This window comes from Brassica rapa, chromosome A06 (assembly GCF_000309985.2).
Source record: "Brassica rapa cultivar Chiifu-401-42 chromosome A06, CAAS_Brap_v3.01, whole genome shotgun sequence".
Taxonomy (NCBI): domain Eukaryota; kingdom Viridiplantae; phylum Streptophyta; class Magnoliopsida; order Brassicales; family Brassicaceae; genus Brassica; species Brassica rapa.
In genome coordinates this window covers 12,040,252-12,062,975 of record NC_024800.2, presented here as the reverse complement: position 1 = coordinate 12,062,975, position 22,724 = coordinate 12,040,252, and the positions used below count along the sequence as shown (strand labels likewise).

At 35.1% G+C, this 22,724-nt stretch overlaps 3 protein-coding genes across 6 annotated transcripts in view; 2 read left to right on the top strand and 1 right to left on the bottom strand.

Moving 5' to 3' along the window:
- The window catches only part of LOC103873306, a 728,778-nt gene that overhangs the window by 434,355 nt on the left and 271,699 nt on the right, over positions 1-22,724 (top strand). The gene's annotated exons all lie outside the window — the stretch shown is intronic.
- On the top strand, positions 1,468-5,030 carry LOC103873446 (probable E3 ubiquitin-protein ligase ARI16). Of its 2 annotated transcripts, XM_033272621.1 has the most exons (3): positions 1,472-3,416; positions 3,500-4,301; positions 4,389-5,030. In XM_033272621.1, the coding sequence occupies exons 2-3, from the start codon at positions 3,502-3,504 to the stop codon at positions 4,936-4,938; spliced, it is 1,350 nt and encodes a 449-aa protein (XP_033128512.1). In that variant the 5' UTR covers positions 1,472-3,416; positions 3,500-3,501; the 3' UTR covers positions 4,939-5,030. The 2 variants fall into 2 exon arrangements, with proteins under 2 accessions (XP_018515122.2, XP_033128512.1); XM_018659606.2 differs by having other exon boundaries at positions 1,468-4,301.
- Positions 9,603-21,265, bottom strand: LOC103873403 (putative respiratory burst oxidase homolog protein J). Of its 3 annotated transcripts, none has more exons than XM_033272584.1 (18): positions 20,781-21,265; positions 20,532-20,694; positions 20,288-20,450; positions 18,201-19,010; positions 17,915-18,010; positions 17,683-17,798; positions 17,487-17,589; positions 17,036-17,139; positions 16,792-16,951; positions 16,530-16,697; positions 16,137-16,265; positions 15,942-16,020; positions 11,398-15,542; positions 11,177-11,293; positions 10,516-10,595; positions 10,397-10,452; positions 10,241-10,307; positions 9,603-9,863 (listed from the first exon to the last, which is right to left on the bottom strand). In XM_033272584.1, the coding sequence occupies exons 1-13, from the start codon at positions 21,211-21,213 to the stop codon at positions 15,433-15,435; spliced, it is 2,634 nt and encodes an 877-aa protein (XP_033128475.1). In that variant the 5' UTR covers positions 21,214-21,265; the 3' UTR covers positions 9,603-9,863; positions 10,241-10,307; positions 10,397-10,452; positions 10,516-10,595; positions 11,177-11,293; positions 11,398-15,432. The 3 variants fall into 3 exon arrangements, with proteins under 3 accessions (XP_033128475.1, XP_033128474.1, XP_009150059.1); XM_033272583.1 differs by having other exon boundaries at positions 10,547-10,595; XM_009151811.3 differs by having other exon boundaries at positions 10,547-11,293.

Sequence of the window (22,724 nt, the reverse complement as noted above, 5' to 3'; positions counted from 1 at the left end):
ATCGACAGTGCGAATTTCGGTTCCCACAATAATTCCTAAAACACCTATATACCATGGTTGAAAGTGGATAAAATCCATGGTATATCATTGGCAGTCTTATGTACACAATGGTGGGTTTGAAACTGGAGTTAGCGTACTAAGTGAGACTTGTTAGTAGATATATGGCAAGTCGGATAAAGACCTTTGGGAAACGGTAAATATGATAAAGAGGTATTTGAAAGGTGTTGCATGGATGAGCTTAACATTCTCAACAGGTGCATATTTCAACATAAAGGGATTCTGCGACTTAGATTATGCATCAGATATGAATAGACGAAGGTCGATTACAGGTTTTGTTTTCATAGTTGGAGGTAATACAATGAGTTGAAGGTCATGTCTTCGAAAGGTGGTTGCACTATTGACAACAGTGGCCGAGTATATAATGTTATCAGAATCCGGAAGAGAAGTTGTAAGAGATGGGGTTTCAGCAAAATTCATTGGAAATATACTGTGATTCGCAGAGTGCGTCGTATCTTACAAAAAGAATCACATGTTTCATGAAAGAACAAAACATATCCAGGTGAAGTACAACGATATCCGGGAAGTGGTGTATGATGGGATTGTAAAGGTGGTGAAGGTACATACATCTGCAAATCCAGCTGATGTGTTGACAAATATTTTTCCAGGGGAGAGGTTCGATGGTCACATAATGAACATCAAGGGAAGCTTGAAGATTATCGAGCTGCTTACCATCTCGGGTGCTAGTAACGAGATGGTAGAGGTTGAGTTGTTGTTATTGGGAGCTAGAGAGCAGCTAAATTAGATGCTTATCTAATGGAGGATATGGAAGTAACATTACTTTTATATGAATACAAAGATCAAAAGTCACACTAGAAATTGTGTAGCTGAAAAGAATTAAAACCAATGTAATGTTTTGTGAGAGAAGAGAGTTCAAATTTAGTCTTTCTGGTTAGAGAATTGTAGGCCTTGTGTGCAAGAATGATCTTAATGAGTTTTGTGTGGTCATAGCCTAATAATACAAGGACTTGAGCCAAGACTTGGAGAGACGAAGGTCCAATAGTCATGAGTCAACCAAACGGCAGAGGATAAAAGCAGTTTCACTAGGAGATGAGCAGAGGATAAAATGAGAAAGCAGTGTGGGTAGCATATGAGCTGGTTCATCTTTTTGAAATGGGAGTGAGCTAGAGGGAGTCTCACCATTTTTTAATTCTTTCTCTAAGCAATGAGAAACTCTATACGATCAAGATTACTAGTGATATCTAGATATTGATATCTGAAGAGAAAAGTACCCCGGTTTGAGGAACTCTTTAGTTGTGTGTGTTCCTTATTTGTAGTAGCAATCCAAACACACGAGTGATAAAAACAGTATGAGAGAGAGAGAGAGAGAGAGAGAGAGAGAGAGAGAGAGAGAGAGAGAGAGAGAGAGAGAGAGAGAGAGAGAGAGAGAGAGAGAGAGAGAGAGAGAGAGAGAGAGAGAGAGAGAGAGAGAGAGAGAGAGAGAGAGAGAGAGAGAGAGAGAGTTTGTATCAATTACACTCATAATTTTAATGCTAACAAATATTATAATTCAAAATTTTATATATTTGATTTTTTAAGCATATAACTTTTGTTTTATTGGATACTGTTATCATGAATTTTTCTATTTCGTAACCACATATCATATTTTTATAGAGTTTTGATAAAATATAGTATTTAATTTGTAATCTATTTTTTGTCAGTTATTTTAATCTAATTATTTTCTAAAAAATAGATATAAATACGCATCAATAATCGTGAGGTTATATTACTTAGGACTAAATGAAGTAGTTTGTTTTCACGTCTCTTATGATATCTTTTGGATATGATTAGCAAATTTTATCTGTTTTCTTAACCACGTATTAGAGATTTTATTATGGAATAAGATAATGTATAGTTTTACATATATCGACACATGTCGATAATCGCTAGGTTATATTATTTAGGACTAAATGAAGTAAGTTTGTCGCAATTACTTGATGATATATTTTGGATATAATTACTAAATTTTATCTGTTTTGTTAACCACATATCAGAGATTTACTATAGAATTTGATAACGTGTAATTTTACATTTATCGACACATGTCAAAAATCGTCAACTTATTCTAACTATCATTAAACTTCTTAAGCATAAATTAAAAAATTCCCCATTTTTAATATATAAAATTAACTTTTTCAGGATTCTTCTATACATGCTGATAAATATTATAATTCACTATTTTATATATTTGATTTTTTTTAAGCGCATAACTTTTGTTTTATTGGATACTGTTATCATTAATTTTTCTATTTCGTAACCACACATCACATTTTTATAGAGTTTTGATAAAATATAGTATTTAATTTATAATCTATTTTTTGTCAGTTATTTGTAATCTAATTATTTTCTAAAAAATAGATATAAACACGCATCAATAATCGTTAGGTTATATTACTTAGGACTAAATGAAGTAGTTTGTTTTCACAATCTCTTATGATATCTTTGGATATGATTAGCAAATTTTGTATGTTTCTTAACCACATATCAGAAATTTTATGATGGAATATGATAATGTATAGTTTTACTATTATCGACATGCGTCAATAATCGCTTGGTTACATAATTTAGGACTAAATGAAGTAATTTTGTCACAATTTCTTGATGATATCTTTTGGATATGATTACTAAATTTAATCTGTTTTCTTAACCACATATAAGAGATTTTATGATATAATATGATAATGTATAATTTTACATTTATCGACACGCGTCAATAATTGTTAGGATATATTACTTAGGACTAAATGAAGTAACTTGTTTTCACAATCTCATATGATATCTTTTGGATATGATTATCAAATTCTTATCTGTTTTCTTAACCACATATCATAGATTTTATGATAGAATGTGATAATGTATAATTTTACATTTATAGATACGCGTCAATAATCGTTAGGCTATATTATTTAGGACTAAATGAGGTAATTTTTTTCATGATCTCTTATGATTTCTTTTGGATATTATTAGCAAATTTTATATGTTTTCTTAACCACATATCAGAGATTTTATGATAGAATATGATATGTATAATTTTACATTTAGCGACACGCGTCAATAATTGTTAGGCTATATTGTTTAGAACTAAATGAAGTAAGTCTTTCGTAATTCTATGTTGTTATCTTTTGGATATGATTACTAAATTTTATCTGTTTTCTTAACCACATATCAGAGATTTATGATAGAATTTGATAACTTTTAATTTTACATTTATCGACAAATATAAAAAAATTAACTTATTCAGGATTCTTCTATATAATGAGCTTGGGTTGATACACTACTCATCAAGAGAGCATTTTCTAAGTCTACAATCATCTTTGTCTTTGAACCTCTGAGTTGCTTCCCCTTCGATTAGCTAGCTGGTAAGAAAATCACGTACAACAATTCACAAAGACTTTTCTTTGCGTCTTATATGTTGTTCATAAGTTTGTTATTTTTTTCTCAGCTATGGAAACCAATGGTCAGAGCGTGTACTCTGTTCTCACAACAAATGAAGTTGGTGAGAAGATGACGAGTGAAATCAACCAGATCTCGGAAGTCTTCTTGCTGTCCAAATCTGATGCAACCTTAATCCTAATCTCTCTCCGTTGGAACTCGTTCAAGGCTTCAGACCGTTTGGGCGACGACAAGGAGAAGCTCCTCTCGGACTTAGGTTTGGTTAAAGTTTTCAGTTCGTGTCAAGAAAACGATTCTGTGTCTTCTTTCGCAGGTCAAGAAAATCTGGTCTCCACACCCTTTTGTTCACACAAGTTTTCTGAAACTTGTTGGAGAAGTCATCTCAGCAACCTTCTGACGGAGGAGGAAGAGAGAGTCGTCCTTTGCCCTAACCCAGACTGTGTTGCTCCAGTTGGACCCGATACGATTGAGAAACTCACAGAACCAGCTGTGAAGATGATGTACGATAGATACATTCTGGGATCTTTCGTGGAGGCCAACAAGGAATCGATCAAGTGGTGTCCTGCGCCAGGTTGCGAATACGCCATCGAGCTTCATGAGGATCTGTTGGAAGATGATGATCTTGACTTTGGTGTGGTGTGTTTGTGTGGTCACACATTCTGTTGGAGTTGCACGCTCGAGTCACATCGACCCGTGACCTGCAAGGAAGCTTCTGTTTGGTCAAGCTCCACCTTGGATACGTTAAAGAGCAATGCTTGGCTCCTTGAAAACACCAAACGTTGTCCTAACTGCAACTGTCACGTGCAGAGGACCGATGACCCTGTTTTGAGAATGATAACTTGTATCTGCAGGTTTGCCCTCATCTCTTAAAACTTAGATCTCTTTGTTTTTTAAATCAGAACGCTTTCATGTTTACTTTATTGTTTCACAATGATCAGTTGTAGCTTCTGTTGGCGCTGCTTACTGTCAGAGGAAGAGCACAACGGAAACTGGAACTGTGTTGAACTCTTGTTTCAACTATCAATGAGACAAGTGGACGATTCTAGTTACCTGCGTCTGTGGGAGACATGTCTTGAAGAGTATGAGAATTCCAAGTCGGATCTCAAAGCCATAGAGGAGAACGGCGTTCCAAGACTGACGGATAACAGCAGTTTTAACGAGCAAGACGTTGATGCTGTAAAGGAAGCAACTCTGCTTATGGTCCAGTGTAGGCTTGTATTGAAATGGAGCTGTGCTTATGAATATTTCATAGCCATGTACCAAAGCCCCAAGACGCAGTATGTGAAGCACCTTCGAGGAGAAGCTCGAAAGACACTTCTTAGGCACAAAGCGACTCAAGAAGAGTTGATGAATAAAGCTCTCACATCTGGTTATTTCAGTTCCTTCAAGGTCGAGTTGTCAAACAGTTCAACAATCACTGGTAACTACTTCCATGAATATGTCAAGACTCTTGAAAGTGGTTTCCCTGAAATTCAGGTTGAAACTTAGTTCCATATGTAATTTATAAGATTTTCTCTGGATCATTTGAATGTGTTTGTACTTTGAAGACTTTTGAATAATTATTACAACATTTCAACATATACTTTACAGTACTTTTATTTTATATTAAATATTAATTTTAGGTTAATTTCTATGAAACAAATTGAATATTTAGTAAAAAAATCTATATTTTACTAGTTATCTAAACACCAGATTTTCAAAAGATATCAAACTGGAATAAATCAGAAATTTGTTTTTCGCTAAAATTTGTTGCATTAATTTAATTTTTTTAGAATTTTCTCTAATCCGGTTTGTACTGGACCTAAGCAAAAATCCTAGAATTGGGGCTGATTTGGACCTAATTGAGAGCCTTAATCAAAACGAATTGAACAAGATAACCAAAAAAAACTAGAACATACCAGTTGGTGAAAACCAGAACATACCGGTTGGTGGAAATCCTAGCTACGGGGCACATGACAGATGCTGCCCCTTGGAGAACCACCGCTTGCAACCTTACAAACACAAGACCGCTTCGAGGAGAGAGACGGACCAGAATACCTCAGACTCAAGCATCTTAACAGCAACACACGACACCTCACTGCGAATCAGAAAACTTCCACAGTGAGTTTCTAAAAACTTAATGGAGAGAGGTCCAGACTATCAAGAAAAGTAACAACTTAATCTATGAGTGCTAATTGAGAGAGAGGTAGAGAAGAACCCTCGGTTAGCTTCACTGCCAGAGATCGACACCGACATGACATCTACCATCCTCGTGCAGATTTAATCACAGAAGACACCCAGCAAAAGCACACCACGAGTTCACACTTCACTTCGCTACACCCACAACTTCATCACCACCGTAGCTCCTTAACCGACAACGTCACAGATCTCGAAGCAGACCACAAGACGAAGGAGAGAAGGGAGAGATCATCACCATCACTAATCCTCAGAGAACTGCAACTAGTCACCTGCTCCACCGGAGAACCAAAAAACCCCCACAACTCGCGTTTGATCAAGGACCTCACCCACGGATGAAGAATCGTTAGGAGCAAAAATTTGGAGCGAGGTGCCTCTCACGACGCCAAAAGCGCCAGAGAGGCAGAAAATAAAGTAAGTTGAACGGCAGCTAGGGTTTTAGTTTTTGATTCTAGAGAGATGAGAGAGTATTTTCTCTCCTTTTTTAATTACTCTACAAGAAAAAAAATCAGAAAATTGTCGACATGGTTAAAAATTCCAGATATCATTTCCATACTCACTTAATCACACCAGCTCTGACAATGAAAAATTGAACATCTTCGAGACATTGATACATTTGTTCTTTTTACTCTTGCAGCTCTAGTGAATTTTCTTATACCATTGGTCCATAATCCATTGTTAATCGATTGCACTCGGTCGTGAGAAACGCAAAAACATAATGCCAGTTCCAAAAACATAAAAACGGCCAAACTCGGCCGTGAGAAACGCAAAAACAACAAATACATAAAAAAAATTATCTCTTGAAAGAGACTGCAAACCATGATCGTCTTCGGGCTCTTACGCCTCACCTTCAACCACCACCTCGTCCAAACTCGGAACCGCTCCGCCCTCATCCTCTCCAGCTGCTGGATCATGTCCTTCGGGTTCACCCGGACACGGCAAGGAGCCACACTCCAACTTCGCGACAGTAAGGATTAACCCAAAGTCCCCGTCGACGGTAGCAAGCTCCTCCTTGCGAATCAACAGTCTAGCCTCTTCGGCCAATGGGGACAAAATCTCCTCGATCTTAAACAACTGAGCCTCGCTGATCCTACCATCTACATTCGCTAGGCCCAGGTCCCTGTCATGAACGGTCACCAAGGAATCGAGGAAAACGGTAATCTTCGCCAAACGGGCTTGAAACTCAGCACGGAGAACGTCAGCGGCCATCTCGGCATCACGACTCTTCGATCCCTCTTCGCTCTGGATTTGATTCTGGAGGCGACGAACCTCAGAAGGCTTAGCTTTCCGAGATTGCTTCTCCTTGAGTAGAGAACTTGCAGTTTTCCCAAGATCCCGCTCAAGACCCCCAATCTGAACCTCTAGCCGGGACACTTCAGCAGAATGAGTATCCTCGTTGTCTGTCAGCTTAGTTTCAAGTTGAGAAGACTTCTCTTGCGACTTCGACAACTCTTTTGAAAGGCGCTCAGCTTCCGACCCACACTCATTAATCAGCTCGTCGATCAAAGAGACAAACTGTACAAAGGCAACATAAGAATTTAAAAACTTTTACACCACTTTAAAAAAAAAAAAAAAAGGGTGGTAAAAACGTACCTTTGCGCGGTGTCCCGACACTAGACTCGATCCTCCTTGTTGAGAAGATTCTCCATTGTTGCCCCTGGTGCATCTCCTCTTCTGATCTTTCGGGGGAGCAACCGGAGTAGCACTGGGAGCACGTAGAGCCAGAAAAATCCCTCTTCTAGATGGAGGAGGAGGCACCGACTCGGTGGCTTGCTCCTTATCATCCGTCGGCACCGGCGTCGTAGACGAACCAGAAGGTTGCGCCAGAACGTCCACTCCTACCTGAGCTTCGGCGCTCGGTAAAACCTAGACATCGAGCTCGGGAGTTGGGACAACAGTTGGGGCAGAAAGAAACAAAATCTCAACGTCAGACCCCTTCTCAGCATTGCGCCACGCCACCTTATCTCTAAAAGAAAGGAAGCCGGCCGGTGCCCCGTTGGAAGGAAGCGGGTCTGGCGTGGTGGCAAGAGGGGCGGCGTTGCTCATCTCAACGTCACAATCTTTCTTTTCGCCTTGGGGAGAAGACATCTTGAGAATGAAAGCTTAAGAGAGAAGTCAGAGAGAATCAAGAGAGAGGTGAAGGTGTGAAGAAAATAAAGGATGAGAGCTCACTACTTATAGAAACATGAACAGGAAGCATCCTTTCAAAAAAAAAAAAGCATACATCCCTAACCATGGATTCCGATTTCTTAAAAATATGCAACTCGCGCGCAAGAATCGTCTCCGAAGCTTGCAGGCTAGGGGCTAACTGTTGAGGTCAAAAATGGTTATCTCGAAATCAATGGTTAAGGATACTATTTCGGGAAAGTTTTTCATAAAGATTTCGATTTTTAAATACTTGGAAAGACTTATCCGAAACACCAAAACGATCAGTCGTCTAAAAACATGCTCGGAGCAACCAGACCGAACTCACAGACAGCTCAACGATCGTCGAGTGGTCGGCCCAAGCAGGCCACTCGACGATCCATCGAATCACTCAACGATCGTCGAGTGGTCGACCCAAGCATGCCACTTGACGATCGTTGACTGATCCGACCATCGAACCACTCGACGATCGTCGAGTGGTCGGCCCAAGAAGGTCACTCCGACCATCGAACCACTAGACGATCGTCGAATGGTCTGTCCCGAAAAGCCGATCCAACCCGAAACTGTCGGGACGACACCAATTCATGCACTCTCTTCTAAACCTCGATAAGACCTCTTACGAACTACGGCTATACTGTCCCTTACTCCTAAGTGGAGTTGTCGTCGAGACATTACGATAAAAACTGCGGTAACTTATTCGAAAATCGTAATAAACGAGATAAGTCCAAAAACGGCCAAAAGAGACCTAAAATGGGTCTAAGAGCCCACTTACGATTTTATTCGGTAAAAGCCCATCAGTACTACGACTGTTTATATTTATTTATTTTTTTGTCATCGTTTATATTTTATCCGCGAGAATGGATAATTACGAAGATCGAGGAAAATAGAATATTTCCGAAAGATGCTAAAGTCGGCCAAAGGGCATAACAGTAAAGCTTAAACCGACCTTGGAGGGAGTATATAAGGAGTTCTAGGCGAGAGGCACAAGGAGATAACTTTTTTAGAGCAAACTTAGCACTTAGAGCATTTAGGCAACTTTCTGTTTTTGTTATTTCGAGCTGCGACTCAACTAGGTTTTGCAATCTTAGGTTGTTAGAACTAGGATTCTCGCCGGCAATTCTCATAGCCGAGGTTTCTACCTTATTTTAACACTCATACGCGAATTCGGAATAAGACTCTTCTTGCTCTTTTTTTACGATTTCTTATTTCTTTTCGTCTTTATTTTCGTGTTCTGATTGCTTGGCGTGTGGTTTAGCAGATATTCGGGATCTCTGGGAAATTAGGGTTTTCCTAACTTTTCTAATTTGAAAGGAAATCGACGGTGTGAATTTTGGTTCCTACATAATATATATATCCCGCAGTTACACTGTTTATTATACATGTCATCATTTATACTTTGTTTTGAACCACTTATCGTAGTTATTTCACAATATGTGTTTCTTTTATACAAACCGCAGTTAAACCGTACCATATTATCTAATCTGATTGTCTTGCACCGCTTGGTGTTACCATAGAGCCATAAGTGTGAAATCAGAAAGATATAACAAAATAAATAACATTTTGAGGATGTGAGTTTGTTTCATATTCTTCGAAGTAGGAATGGACAAACAGATGCGCTAGCAAAAGAAGCAAGACGAAAAAGATATATTTTTTTCCATATAGATCAAACACGGACATACGGAGATGCTCCTCGGATAATCAGCTCGTCTACCACCACTTGATCTAGTATAAATGGATAGTTGACAAAAGAAAAAAAACAAAAAATTACTTTCAACGAAAATCAGACTAAACATTTTTTTTAACTTTTTCACCTGATTGACAAGAGAAATCGATAATTGGAGTAAATGTCACGTTTTACTCTACAATCTAAATTATTAAAACAGAAGTTCGTAACCCTGATTTTTTCTAAATAATTATATTTCCATGCCGCTGATATTAACCCTATACATTCACTAATTTTTAGAAAAGGCTTTCACGCCATAATACATAATGATCGGACAAGCCCATTGACATTTGTTTGACCCAATAATTACAGTTGTATCTCTCTAACGATGAAATGGGATTCATCTTTCGTATCACCACAATTCCAGTATCTGCATGAAATGGTTTAAATAAATTAGAAAACTGAGATTGTTAAATCAAGTGCCAAAATATAATTGAATTAAAGATTACAAATCAGAACTTTTACAAAACCTAAGTAATGTATTTGTTGAACACATCACTAAACAGGATCTTATGTCTTACATGAATTAGATACAACTATAAAATCATTCGGTTTAGCAAATGAGGCGTTTTGATCTAAACTAATACCAAAACATATTATGTAGGGTGAAAATCCACGCTCCATGCAAAAGGCTGTCTTTCTACTGCATTTCTAATCCTATATGTTCTATATTAATTTCATCTCGTGGACTAATCATATAATAATTCATTATTATAAGAGTTAAAAATTGTATAGTAGTTTACTAACCTTGTGTTGTTGCTGTTGTTCAGTAAGTGTGTTGTTTTCTTGAAATTGCAGGCTGAGTATCTCAGGTCTACAAAAACCAAAGTAGACAATCTCATTATTTTGCATAACATATAGAGATGAAGCTGAGTTTGTTTTCAGGATTGCATAAAAACATACCAGTTTTCTTTTTATCTCCTTGACGGTATGATAATGATCAAACACATGTGTATTACCTCAAATGTGAACATAGTGTAAATAAATCAGAAGTTGTGAACTTAAAAAATATAAACAAGGACCTTTAATATTTGGCTATATGTTTTAACTCACTACTTTGGTCTCGCTATGTATCATCGCCTCTGAGCCTTTCTCTCTTTTCCTTGGATCTCATGAACAACAGTGAAATCATTTTAAAAAACTTATAGTTAGTACATTTATATGAAATGCACCATCCTATGTAATTCATCAACGTAAACACAAAAGCTGATACTAAAGAATATAGATAAGTAATATCATTCTAACTGACATATTCAAAAATAAAGTTGTCAGACTAACCAGCTTCGAGTCTAAGACAAACTATAGTCTGAAATTAATTAAGTCTCAGCCATCAGCTTTTAAGCGACCCAATACAGAGAAACAAGTGGTATTCCTTGAAGATAATAAACCTAAAATGAAACTATTTTAACTCAGAAAACTGTAATTGCACAATCAATCAAAGGTAAGCATAAACATTGATAACATAGAATACATGAGAAAACAGAACTCAATAGTAACCAATACCCACATAAACACTAATTCAAAACAAAACCATAAACACAGACATAAGCAGCTTCAAATAGGATATCCTAAACAAAATAATATAGACGACATGAAACAGAGAGTAGCTTCGCTCAAATCTATACCCGACATTGCTAAAAAGAACAGAGTAATAAAAACACTTTGCTTTGCTGGAGACCTTACTCTGATTTGAATCTTCTTAGAAGTGATTTGGTTGGCCTTCTCTGTCGAAATTAGTTTAACCCGACACAAATGTTATTACATCCCAGAAATTCCCAATTGACCATTGATTCCTAACATCTGAAAGTGAAGACCATGTTCATGAAATCCATCAGGCGCAGAAGAAAATATCAAATACAAACCGAACATAAGCTATAACATCAAAATAAAAACCAAATCCGTACCTTTTTAATACGATTTCGCCATGGATATCATCTTTGTGACTCGTGAAAGGACTTATAAGCCATTTCGATGGATCGTGAAGGAAAAAAAACTAAATTTCCCCTCTCGAATCGTTCTTTGACTCTTTTTTTTTTTTGTAGAAACGTTAACCTAACAAATTTTTTTCTTACGCTAATTAGTTAACTTTCTAAATGGGCCGGCTGTTAGATATTCAGGCCATCAATCTATCATTCTATCTTTAGGCCCATTATCTTCATAAAATAGATTTTTGGAGGTTGAAATATGTTTTTTGCTGTTAAGAGTTAATATAATTATGAAAAGGAGTTAATATAATTATGAAAAGGAGTTAATATAATTATGTTATTTATATATATCACTTTTTCATAATTAATATAATTTTTAAATATATTTTCACATTAATAAGAAATAAAATTTTAATGTTAAAAATTACTTCAAATTAATAAACTTATGAGTGTTGTAATTTGAAATTTATTTGGCATATAAAAATGGTGAGACATTGATTTCCAATAATATAAATTAACAAAATATATAAATTTTTTTTTTAAAAATATATATTGTGGTAAATTTAAAAAGACTAATTTGCTAGGTTCATAAACAATATAATATAATTTTTTCCAAGCCAAATATTGTAAAAAAAAATAAAAAATGACCAAATTGAAGAATAAATAGCTTATATAATATCTAATATATTTTTGGATCTAACAACAATACAATATGAACAGGATAAAACATATACCAAAACATACTAACCAAAAAAATTATAAATATGCCTAAATCAAGGGATCTAAGCAGCTACAAGCAACAATAGCTACACCCACCTAGGGACAACTCGCAGAGAGAAAACATGCTTTTTCCTCTCACTTACATTACAAACTAAAATAACATCCACGTGGGTGCGAGAGTCAAAGTATAGTTTTACTTTAAAAAGGTTTTTACAGTGAGACCCATATATTACACGAGGCATTTAAGACATTCATAGTGTGAGGTTGCTTGAAGGAATATAAATAAGTAATCAACATAAAGATAAATATATTATAAAGATATTATATTTATACGGTTATTAACAAATGCTACCAGATTATATTTCATGACAATGGTTATAATTAAACTAAACCGAATAACAAATATTAAAACCAAACAGAGATATAGTTCAAGCTCTCCCTCGGCTTCCTAAGTTCAACTTCTTGTGTGTTGCGAGATTGCCAAGAATTTTGTTTTGGTAACCATAAAATACTGACCCAATTTTGTGGATCATTGTTGCTGTAAACGGGAAATCCATCTCTTCCATACTCAATGAAAATCTATATTCTAATAACTTACCAAAAATATAAATTAATATTAAATGCAAATGTTTATTCACAATTAGATTCATTCTATGTCATCATTTTTACTAAGATATATCTTTTTCTAATAAAAATAAATGTGGTGATGACATATATAGGCAAACTTTTAAAAATCACTTGGTAAATAATGTTTAAAGGATTAGTATTAGTATATATATATATAAATATATATATATATATATTAACTGGTGTGATGTATGATCGTTCGAGTACCCGTTCGGGTTCAGTTCGGGTCTATTCAGGTTTCGAGTATTTGGAGATACAGATTTCAGCTCAACAGGGTATTTATAAATTTTGGTTCGGATTCGATTTGGACTTTTGCGGGTTTTGTTCGGGTTCAGATAACCTGTTTTAAATTATTTTAAAATTTTTTAATTCATATATACTTTAAATTTTCCAAAATTTTAAAATAAAATCATATATTACATATAATTTTGAATAATGTTTGCAAAATACCTAAACTTAACATATAAAATGCTTTAGCTTGAATATTTTGATAAAAAGTTAATAGATATTTTTAATATTTTTAGTGTTTGAGTATTGTTTAGCTAGATCTCTGGTTTGTAAATGACTAATTAAATGGGTTGGAACAGGGTCATCTATTTCAGTTTGGAATGACCCATGGATCCCATCCACTCGCCCGAGACCAGCTAACAAAAACTTTCATAACAGTTACCCGGACCTCACAGTGGATTCTCTTATTAATCAGGAATCCCGAACATGGAATTAACAGGCAATTAGGACTTTGGTGGAATCACATGATGCAAAAATGATTGAAAGTATTCCTTTGAGTAGGAATCAGATGGAAGATAGGAATGGATGGCATTTCACTAATAATGAAAAATACACGGTTCAATCATGGTATCAAATAGAAAGGATATATCCTCACAAGGAAAAACTACCAGGATTTTATGAACCCAATGTGGATATACTTAAGACATTCTGCTGGAAAGTGAAGTGTCCTCTAAAGTTAAAACATTTTTATGGCAGCTGCTGACAGGTTGTATAGCGGTTACAAAAAATCTAAGAGCGAGAGGCATACAAGGAGATACATGTTGTGCAAGGTGCGGAGATCCGGAGGAATCAATAAATCATGTGTTCTTTGAGTCTCCCCCGGCACGGCAGGTGTGGACACTATCTAAGATCCCATCGAACCCAAACTTTTTTTCTATTGGCTCGCTTTTTGCTAATATGGACCATTTGTTTTGGAGAGTTACCCCAAAAATGGAGGATCATCAGTTTGCATGGAAATTATGATACATTTGGAAGGCCCGGAATAATAAAATTTTCAGTAACCTTGATATTGATCCGAGAGAAACGCTTAATTTAGCAGAATTGGAATCAACACTTTGGGCTGAGGCACATGTAATAAATACTCCCATGTTGGTACATGAGGCACAGAACATACCGAATTCAAGGACTACAGGAAGATGGTGTTACATAGACGGTTCTTGGAAGGATAAAAGATTTATTTTCAGGACAAGGCTGGTTCAGCACGCTACCGGGGTTTTAGGGTTTGTTAGGGGCCAGGAATGTAAGGGCATGTCTCTCACCTCTTCATGCGGAGATGGAGGCACTCATTTGGGCCATGGAAAGCATGAGAAATCTAAGACAATTTAGGGTTACGTTGCTATGGATTGTTCTCAATTGGTGAAGAAGGTTTCAGAACCATAAAAATGGCTCGTATTTGAAAGTTACCTGGAAGATATTAAGCTCTTGAGAAGAAGCTTCATCAACTCATATATCGTTCATGTTCCAAGGACGGAAAACATAAAGGCGGATCGCTTGGTACACAGTACTCGAACACAACCGTTTTTCGTCGTACACATGGATGTAGAGTTGTCACATTGGTTTACAGAGTCAACATGAGTCTGTGAATGTTTGATGTCCAAAAAAAAAAGAGTATTGTTTAGCTATTTTAGACATTTACTTATAACGATTTGTATATATTTTTTTATTATTTTGGACTTTAAAATATCTTATATATTTTGGATATTTTTATATATTAAATCTAAAAATAATTAATATATTTAAGTATATAAATCTATTTTGGATATATTCGGATACTTAAAATACTTCGGTTTGGTTCGGGCTCGATTCTGGTTCTCTAAATACCAAAATTTTGAACCCCTTCAAATATTTAACAAATTTTGGTTTGGGTTTGGTACTATTTTTGGATTGAATTCGGTTCGGTTCTTCGGATTCTGATTTATTGCCTAGCCCTAGATTTATCTATCTATATTTTTTATAAATGTCCCATCTGTGTATACTGACAACATTAGTCAACATTACATATCAAATTTGTTATGTTTATAGTCAATAATTAATACTATAATATCTCACTATAAACTCTTAGAAAATATGCATGTATATCAACTGTTTTCTTGTTTGTTATAGATAATTCATAATTACGTAAAAAGATCATAATATGTACATATATGTATATATACATTACTTAAGAAAATACTACGTACATGTCACATGTGATTTGAAATTTTGAACTATGGTATTGACGTCTGAAGGACAATTACTGTTAGAGTTGACTGAAACTAGTGCTATAGAGCATACTTCATTCAACCAACTAAACTACAACATGTCCTTATAACCAAATGAATAATTGAATTCAAAAATTTGTTGTTTTACTTAACCGAAAACATTTTAGGGGGAAAAATGTCAGAAATTCTCTTTGTGGAAAGTAAAGCGAGTGGACGACTCGAGACTAAACTCCTGACAAAGTGAATTCAATGGTCGGACAAGCGCTGGACTTCCACAGTAGAATACGCCTGAAACCATACAAATTCAGGTTTGTCATAAATAACTGCAACGAGAAAACTAGCTATTTTATAATCAAAACGTCTCGGATTTATACCCTAACTAAAGGCCAATTCTAGGTAGAAATGTTCAAAGAAAAATATGGCGAGATATTACTATTATTGATAGAGTTTTCTAGTTTATTTTAAACTTTAATTTTCTTTTGAATTTTTCTTAAGCAATTTTGCAAGAACGACCATACTAATTTTCATACAATGCAATTAATTGATTAATAAAATACAGCATAAAGGTAAAGACTTGAAAAATTCTCTAAGTTTCATACGTACATGGAATGATAGTTAATTAATGAGGGCCACACAAAACATTTTACCTGTAATACCAAAGAAAAAAAATAAGAGAACGCATATTACCTATGCGAGAAGTTTCGTGCTTGCTTGACAATTCAGAGAAAACCTTCCTCCAATTGGGTCTTGCAAAATGTGTTCGTATCTAAATCAGATTGTACTCATCCGTTTTAGTACCGATAAATTATAAGTATATAACTAAAGGTTAATAAAATTGTTAGTGGACAACAAAGAAAAAAAGAAAAGAAAAAGAAAACATACTCGGCTCTCAGAAACAATGTCAACACCGTTTTTGGCATGTTGAAGTTTTTGAACCATAGCGATTAGAGCAGATCTTGCATCTCCTGCTTCGTACATACTTGTTAAGTAGTTATGCATTTCTATCACATTCTGCCAATACAAATAGACAAACTCATTTAAATTAAGTAATAGATAACAAAAAAAACACATGTTCAATGTTCATAACATAATTAATATTTTTGGTCTAAGAATTAAGATGTTACTAATTACTACTTGAACTTATTAGTAGACTATCCGAAATATGTAAGATATTATATATAATATATGATATAAACAAAAATTATAAGAAGATCATATTTATGTGGTATTTTATGGTATTTGTGTAGTAAAGACTAAATTAACATAATAACTTACGTTTTTGTCATACACGGCGATATCATCCATAACTCCTTTGAACCATTCGAAAGAAGCTTGTTCTCTTGTCACCCAATAAAAATATGCTCTTTGTGGAAACTTCCTACCTCCATTTACACTAGATCCTCCTAAGCTCTCACTTCCTACACTTCCTTCGCCCCTTTGCCCCTACATTTTCAAATTTTCAAAACCACACCCCATTACTGATCTGTATGCTCTTCCTTTCTTCAAAAACTTTTTAATATGGTCATATATTACTTACGGGTTTTGGAGTACCAGGTTTGAGATTATTCAGCATGTCTTTTAGGATACTTATGAATGGGGTTGCACCAATCCCTAGCCCGATCAACAAAAGGATATCGAATTTCTCATAATTTTGTGCCGGAGCACCATATGGTCCTTTGATGAATATTTGTGGAAATCTGGTGAATCGGATGTTATTATGTTTCAATCATCTAATGCAAGAACAACCTCAATTGATCGGGTGATAAAAGATTTTTACTTACAAGATTTGCGATTCTTCAATGTGAGGATTTTCACCTCTTGCTCTTGTTTCCATCCTAACAAGATTATTTGGACCAGGTTTCGATGCTTGAGGTGGCTCGCATGTCTACAAGAAACAAGAGTTAACTCTTTAACCTTTAATTTGGGTTAAAAACCGTTATTGTTGTAAATTGATAAAAAGGGTAAAATATCTTTAGACGAAACAGACTAATTCAAATTGGCACGATTACATGAATAACTTGGTCAATGAGGCTCAAGTGCCCAAGTGAATCATACATGACGGGACCAATAACAGACTAACCGACAAGTTTGCTCAAATCGGACAAAAACAAACTTATCTATGTGTTATATACGTACATTCTATTTGTATTCACGAACTACTATTTCGAGGCCATGTTCATACAATCATACGTCATATGATTTACAAAATCAGATGTTAAAAATAGAAGTTACCTCGGCAAATCTGTTTCTAAGTTCACTTGTCCAATCTCCCAATGCTCTTATATGAACGCTCAAATATTCATCTCCGGGTGCAGAAGTGACAGAGAATGGATGCCTAGAACATTAAAATGATGGAAACATAATATTTATTTTGCGAAGTTATAATATAATGATTGGTTACATTTTCTTTAAGAAAAAGTATTCTTACCATTCGAATTTGGAGATGTCCGGGCACTTGACAAACATGTACATGCCACTTTTGTACTTGAACCCTTGAGGTTTTGTCATATAGAGTGCAAGAACATTACCTGAATATACGATAGCCTAGGCACAAAAAATCACGAGGAAAGCAAACACAATAAAAATAGCGATAGTTATACTTCATACATTTATAATTTAATAATGTTAAATGAAAACAATAACTTTCTTAATTAACTTACCTTGATAATGTGGACACGATGGTTGTGTTCTTGAACTCGCGAGAAAAGCCTTTCGCTCGCGTACAACACCATAGGTACAGCCACGTACATCCATGTCTAAATTCTTGCACACAACAAAAATGTTACTTAAACAGTTACAAAAAAAAATGTTACTTAAAAAGAAAAAAAAATAACACACACAAAAGTCATTAACGTTTAGCTAATTTAAAAAAAAAGAGAGAGTATATGTTCAGTTTATACTTAATTAATACTAACGTACATTGGCTTTTGTATATAACAAACATACCGTCTTTTGGTACCACGGCTTCTCGATGATAAGAATGTAACCATGAATGATGAGAAGAGCGTAGACAACAACCAGCAAATGATGAGCATACCAAAATGAATTAAATCCAGCAAGAACATTAAACGGCTTAGGCAATTTCACAATGTTCCTTCTGAAGTAATGCATGGCGAGCGTGAAAGAGATACACATGAAGACGATCATCAGAAGTCCCGTAACCGTAACCGGGGTTAGCATTAGACCTAAATAGGTGGGTTGCTTGTGCCCCAAGAGTTTTCCTCCGTACTCAGAGTACACGTCGTAAGGACAAGTGCTTAGCCTGGGGTAGTTGCATAGCAAGTGTAGTGCCGTGTGTAGCAAGGAAGTGAGTGCGATCGCCACGGCTATCAACTTGTGGAAGTTGATATTATCGTCGAATGGGATCACGTGGCTCAAGAAAGAAGACCTGAGGAACGTTAGGGTTCTTCGTAAAACGGGGACCAAGACCAAAGCCATGTTGAATTTGAGCATTTCGGCGGTTCCTTTAGCGACGGAAACGCAACGCCCCGCAATGTTATAAAGAGGGTTCGATGAGAACTCGGTGTATTTCCAAGTGAAGAGGCAGGCGTTGACAACGAGCCACAATATAACGACCCAAATCTTCTTCCAGTGTTCGAGCATTAGCTCAGCGGTTACTGAAACGTACTTGCTCGTTGGCGTTCTGTAACGTTCAGGGATCATGGCTCGCGTTAGCGTTTCAGATTTCCTCACCATCTTTTTGTTGTCTGCAGGGTTTGCTACCATTCCTGTTAATAGCACCTCGAGTTGCCACATCTGGTTCATGTAAATTTATACAACTGTCAGAGTGAACATATATTTACTGCAATAGCCTTTATTTTACTTTTGAGTTTCAAAACAAATTATTGTTTATGTTTTTCAAAACCTATCTTATATATTAAAACATAAGTCACAACCTTGATTCATGTGTGATTTTTTAAAAAAATTGACAGACATATTCCTAGAAAGTATCTTACATTTAATCTCTAATTTTATCATTTAAATTTTGTGCATACCAGAAATTTTTATTAGGCTATCAATAATTGGATTTAAACAATAGATGATCCATTGAAATTATGGATTGTATAAATTAAATAGATATAATTTAATGTTGTAATATTATACTTCCATATGTTAATTATTTTAATATTTGTCGATGTTAACTTTTAAAATTATAAAGTTTTTTTTTTAAAATAAGAAAACTCATATTATCTTACAATGATTAATATTTACTATATTAAACCAATGAAAACAAATTTAAAACTATATAGTTTATTTTAAAAATTAAACAAAAACTAAATGTTTAATTATTTACTCGATAATATAAATCTATGAAGCGAAAAGTTTAATTTTTTTTTAACTTTCTAAATTTGTAAAATATTATAATATCTTTGAATATGACAATAAAACAATATTTTACTAATCTTTATATATATAGTTACAATTTTAATAATGAAATAATAATCCAAATATATATAGATATAGAAAAAGATACAAATACATGTGAAAGTTTGAAAAAATCTATTCAATGAAAAAAATATACCGTAAACTTATTATGTTTCAAAATTTGATATACATATATATATATTATAATATATATCAATTTAGAATTGAAAAAAAAATTATATAAAAATAATTGAAAACAAAAACCCGTGCGGTTGCGCAGATCGAGATCTAGTTTTATATTAAAATGAAAATTTATTTTGTGGATTAAACCAAAACCAACCACTACAAAAAATAATGTAACAAATTCTTAGTAAAAATGATTTCTAATCAAAACATTAAATTTGGTTTAAATCTAAAACGGAAATAAAGTTGGTGAATGCTAATTTTTTTGGTCTAAAACATACATAGTTTGTTTTAGCTGGTCGATCAGGTTTCATAATTCTGTTAACTTAATTTTTATCATATGATTGATAACTTCGAATTGATTGATCAAAGCCTAGCTCCAAAACTATGAATGTGGATGTTAAAAGGGCTAATATATTATGAACCGTTAATCTCATTAGCCAGTTGATCTAGTTTGAGGATGAAAATGACAATAAGATGGAAACCTCAATGTAACCATGGTGATCAGGGTCAAGTTCCTCCATGATCAAAGAAGCATAAGACGCAGCGTTCTTCTTGAGATTCGCGAGCCTATTAGCCGATGCACTCAAGACCATCACCTCTTTAACCTCTTCTTCTGTTAGCTTCCCATCTCCGTCCTTGTCACACCTAAACCACAACTGTTAATTAATTCATTTGCTATATTTTTTTTTTTCATAATGAAGCCAAAAGAACAAAATTTGGTTTTACATGTCAAAGAAGATCTGGAGGCGACAATCTAGATCTTTCTTGATCATATCTTCCCAAAAGAGCTTCAATTGTTCTTTATCGATCCCATTTTCGGTGTTCATTTGTCTTCTCCTACTCAATGCTTCGTATACTTCTCCCGCAAACTCCAATGTATCTCCCATTCCTTACACACACACACACACACACATTATTATAAAATCCAAAATATTATATGGTCACGTGAAAAAATCAAAGTATCTATAGTTATACCGATGCAAATGCCAAATTTTTCCTTGGGAAGCTTTCCATCAACGGCGAACTGATTGAAACGGTTCTCGATGGATCTCCATGAGTCACGTTCCCGTCCTGTGACGGTCCGATCAAGGAACCGGAGACTCTGTAGTCCCCTAGCCGCACTAGACGTGGTCCTCTCAACTCTTTGTGGCCCTTGTTTCTTTTCTAGGGCAACAGGTAGCGTAGGCCCCAAGTTTCCGCTCTTCCTCGTGTTATGAAGACCGAGATTACCGCTCTTTTTAATCGATCTGATTATTGATCCCACACCGAGATTCCTCGACACATTTTTCAAGATCCCACCTCCACTACTCTCGGCATTATTGCTATTGGTTGTGTTTTCGCCATTTGGATCTATCTCGACGCCCTCTAACATCTGTTTCGAGGAATCTACGTTCCTGTTGTTTTTCATATTGGCTTATAGCTTCTTTTTCTCCGATGATTTACCTGTAAACGCTCATGAGGATATTCACTTCTACTACTTTTTGTTCTTCTGGCCGAATAGATCCTTGTTTTTTGGTTGGTAAAGTATCATGAGAGATCTTTATATTTTTCTCTCTCGTTCTCTCTTTGTTCTTGTGAATTCTTGCTCCTATTCTTTTTTGGAGATTTCGCGTAGGTAATTTTACGAGCTAAGACTAAGAATAGCCTCCTCATTTTGTGTTGTTTGTAGCATTATGCGTAGTCTATTTGGTTGGGAAGAGTGACACATCAAAAGTTACTAAATATAGAATTTCCCAAGGAAAGTTAAACTTTTAGGTCAATCACACAAAAGTCGCTACAAGTATAATGAAATATCGAACGAATGGAAACTTATACACACAATAGATCAATGTTTTCAAAACAAATTTAAGAAATAAACCCGTTATTAACTAAAGGTGTTAGACATAACACGAACCATATCTGATCTATAATATAATGAGACAGTTTTCTCTTTTTTGAAGCACCACGTCAGCAAGTTGTGGGACCCACGCTTTTTTTTGTTAAATATGTTCTGTTATGGGCTTCGTGTTTGTGTTGTGTTATGGGCCATTATAGATTTTCTTTTGTGGGCTTCACCGGCCGTAACCGGTCGTCGACAAAGAAATCTTTCAATTTTTCTTTGTAAGCAAAAAGATCTCGAAAATACGAGAGAAGACATAATAGTAAGTCGTCTAAAGTTCAAAAGTTAGTTTTGCAATTGACCGGATTGTGTCAGAAGTTTAACTTTATCTAGATGACTTACATGGAAGTCTTCCGGTGTAAGACTTCCATGTAAGTCTTCTGAACTCTCGGTGGAAGTTTTCTTACTGTTGGTGAAAGTCGTATCAGGTTACTTTTGCAATTGAAAAATAAAACTTAAATATTTAATTTTAATTAGATGACTTTCATATAAGTCATCCGGAAGATGAATTACACGGAAGCCTTCCAGAATTTTTTTCGAGATTCTGTTCAAACCTTGGTTATCACAGAAAACTTTCGTGTAAGTCTTCTGCCGGAAGACTTACATGGAATTCGTCTAATTAAAATTAAATATTTTAGTTTTATTTTTCAATTGCAAAAAGAACCTGAGAAGACTTCTATGTAAGTCGTATAGTTAATGTAATATTTAAGTTTAATTTTTTTTATGGAAGACTTCCATGTAAGTTTTCTAGAAAAAGTCAAATTTCTGACACAAATCGGTCAATTGCAAAACTAACATTTTTATCATAGACTACTTACCGGTAAGTCTTCTCTGGTATTTTGAGATTTTTTTCAAAAACAAAAGTAAGCCGATATTTATAAAGGAAGACTCCCAAAGAAATCTGTTGTAGAGTAGACTCCCAAAAAAGTCTGATGTAGAGTAGACTTTTATGGAAGTCTTCCTTTGTAAATTTTCAATTGGAAAAATGACCTAAATGTAAGACTTCTTGGAAGTCTTTTGTTGGACGACTTCTGTGGAAG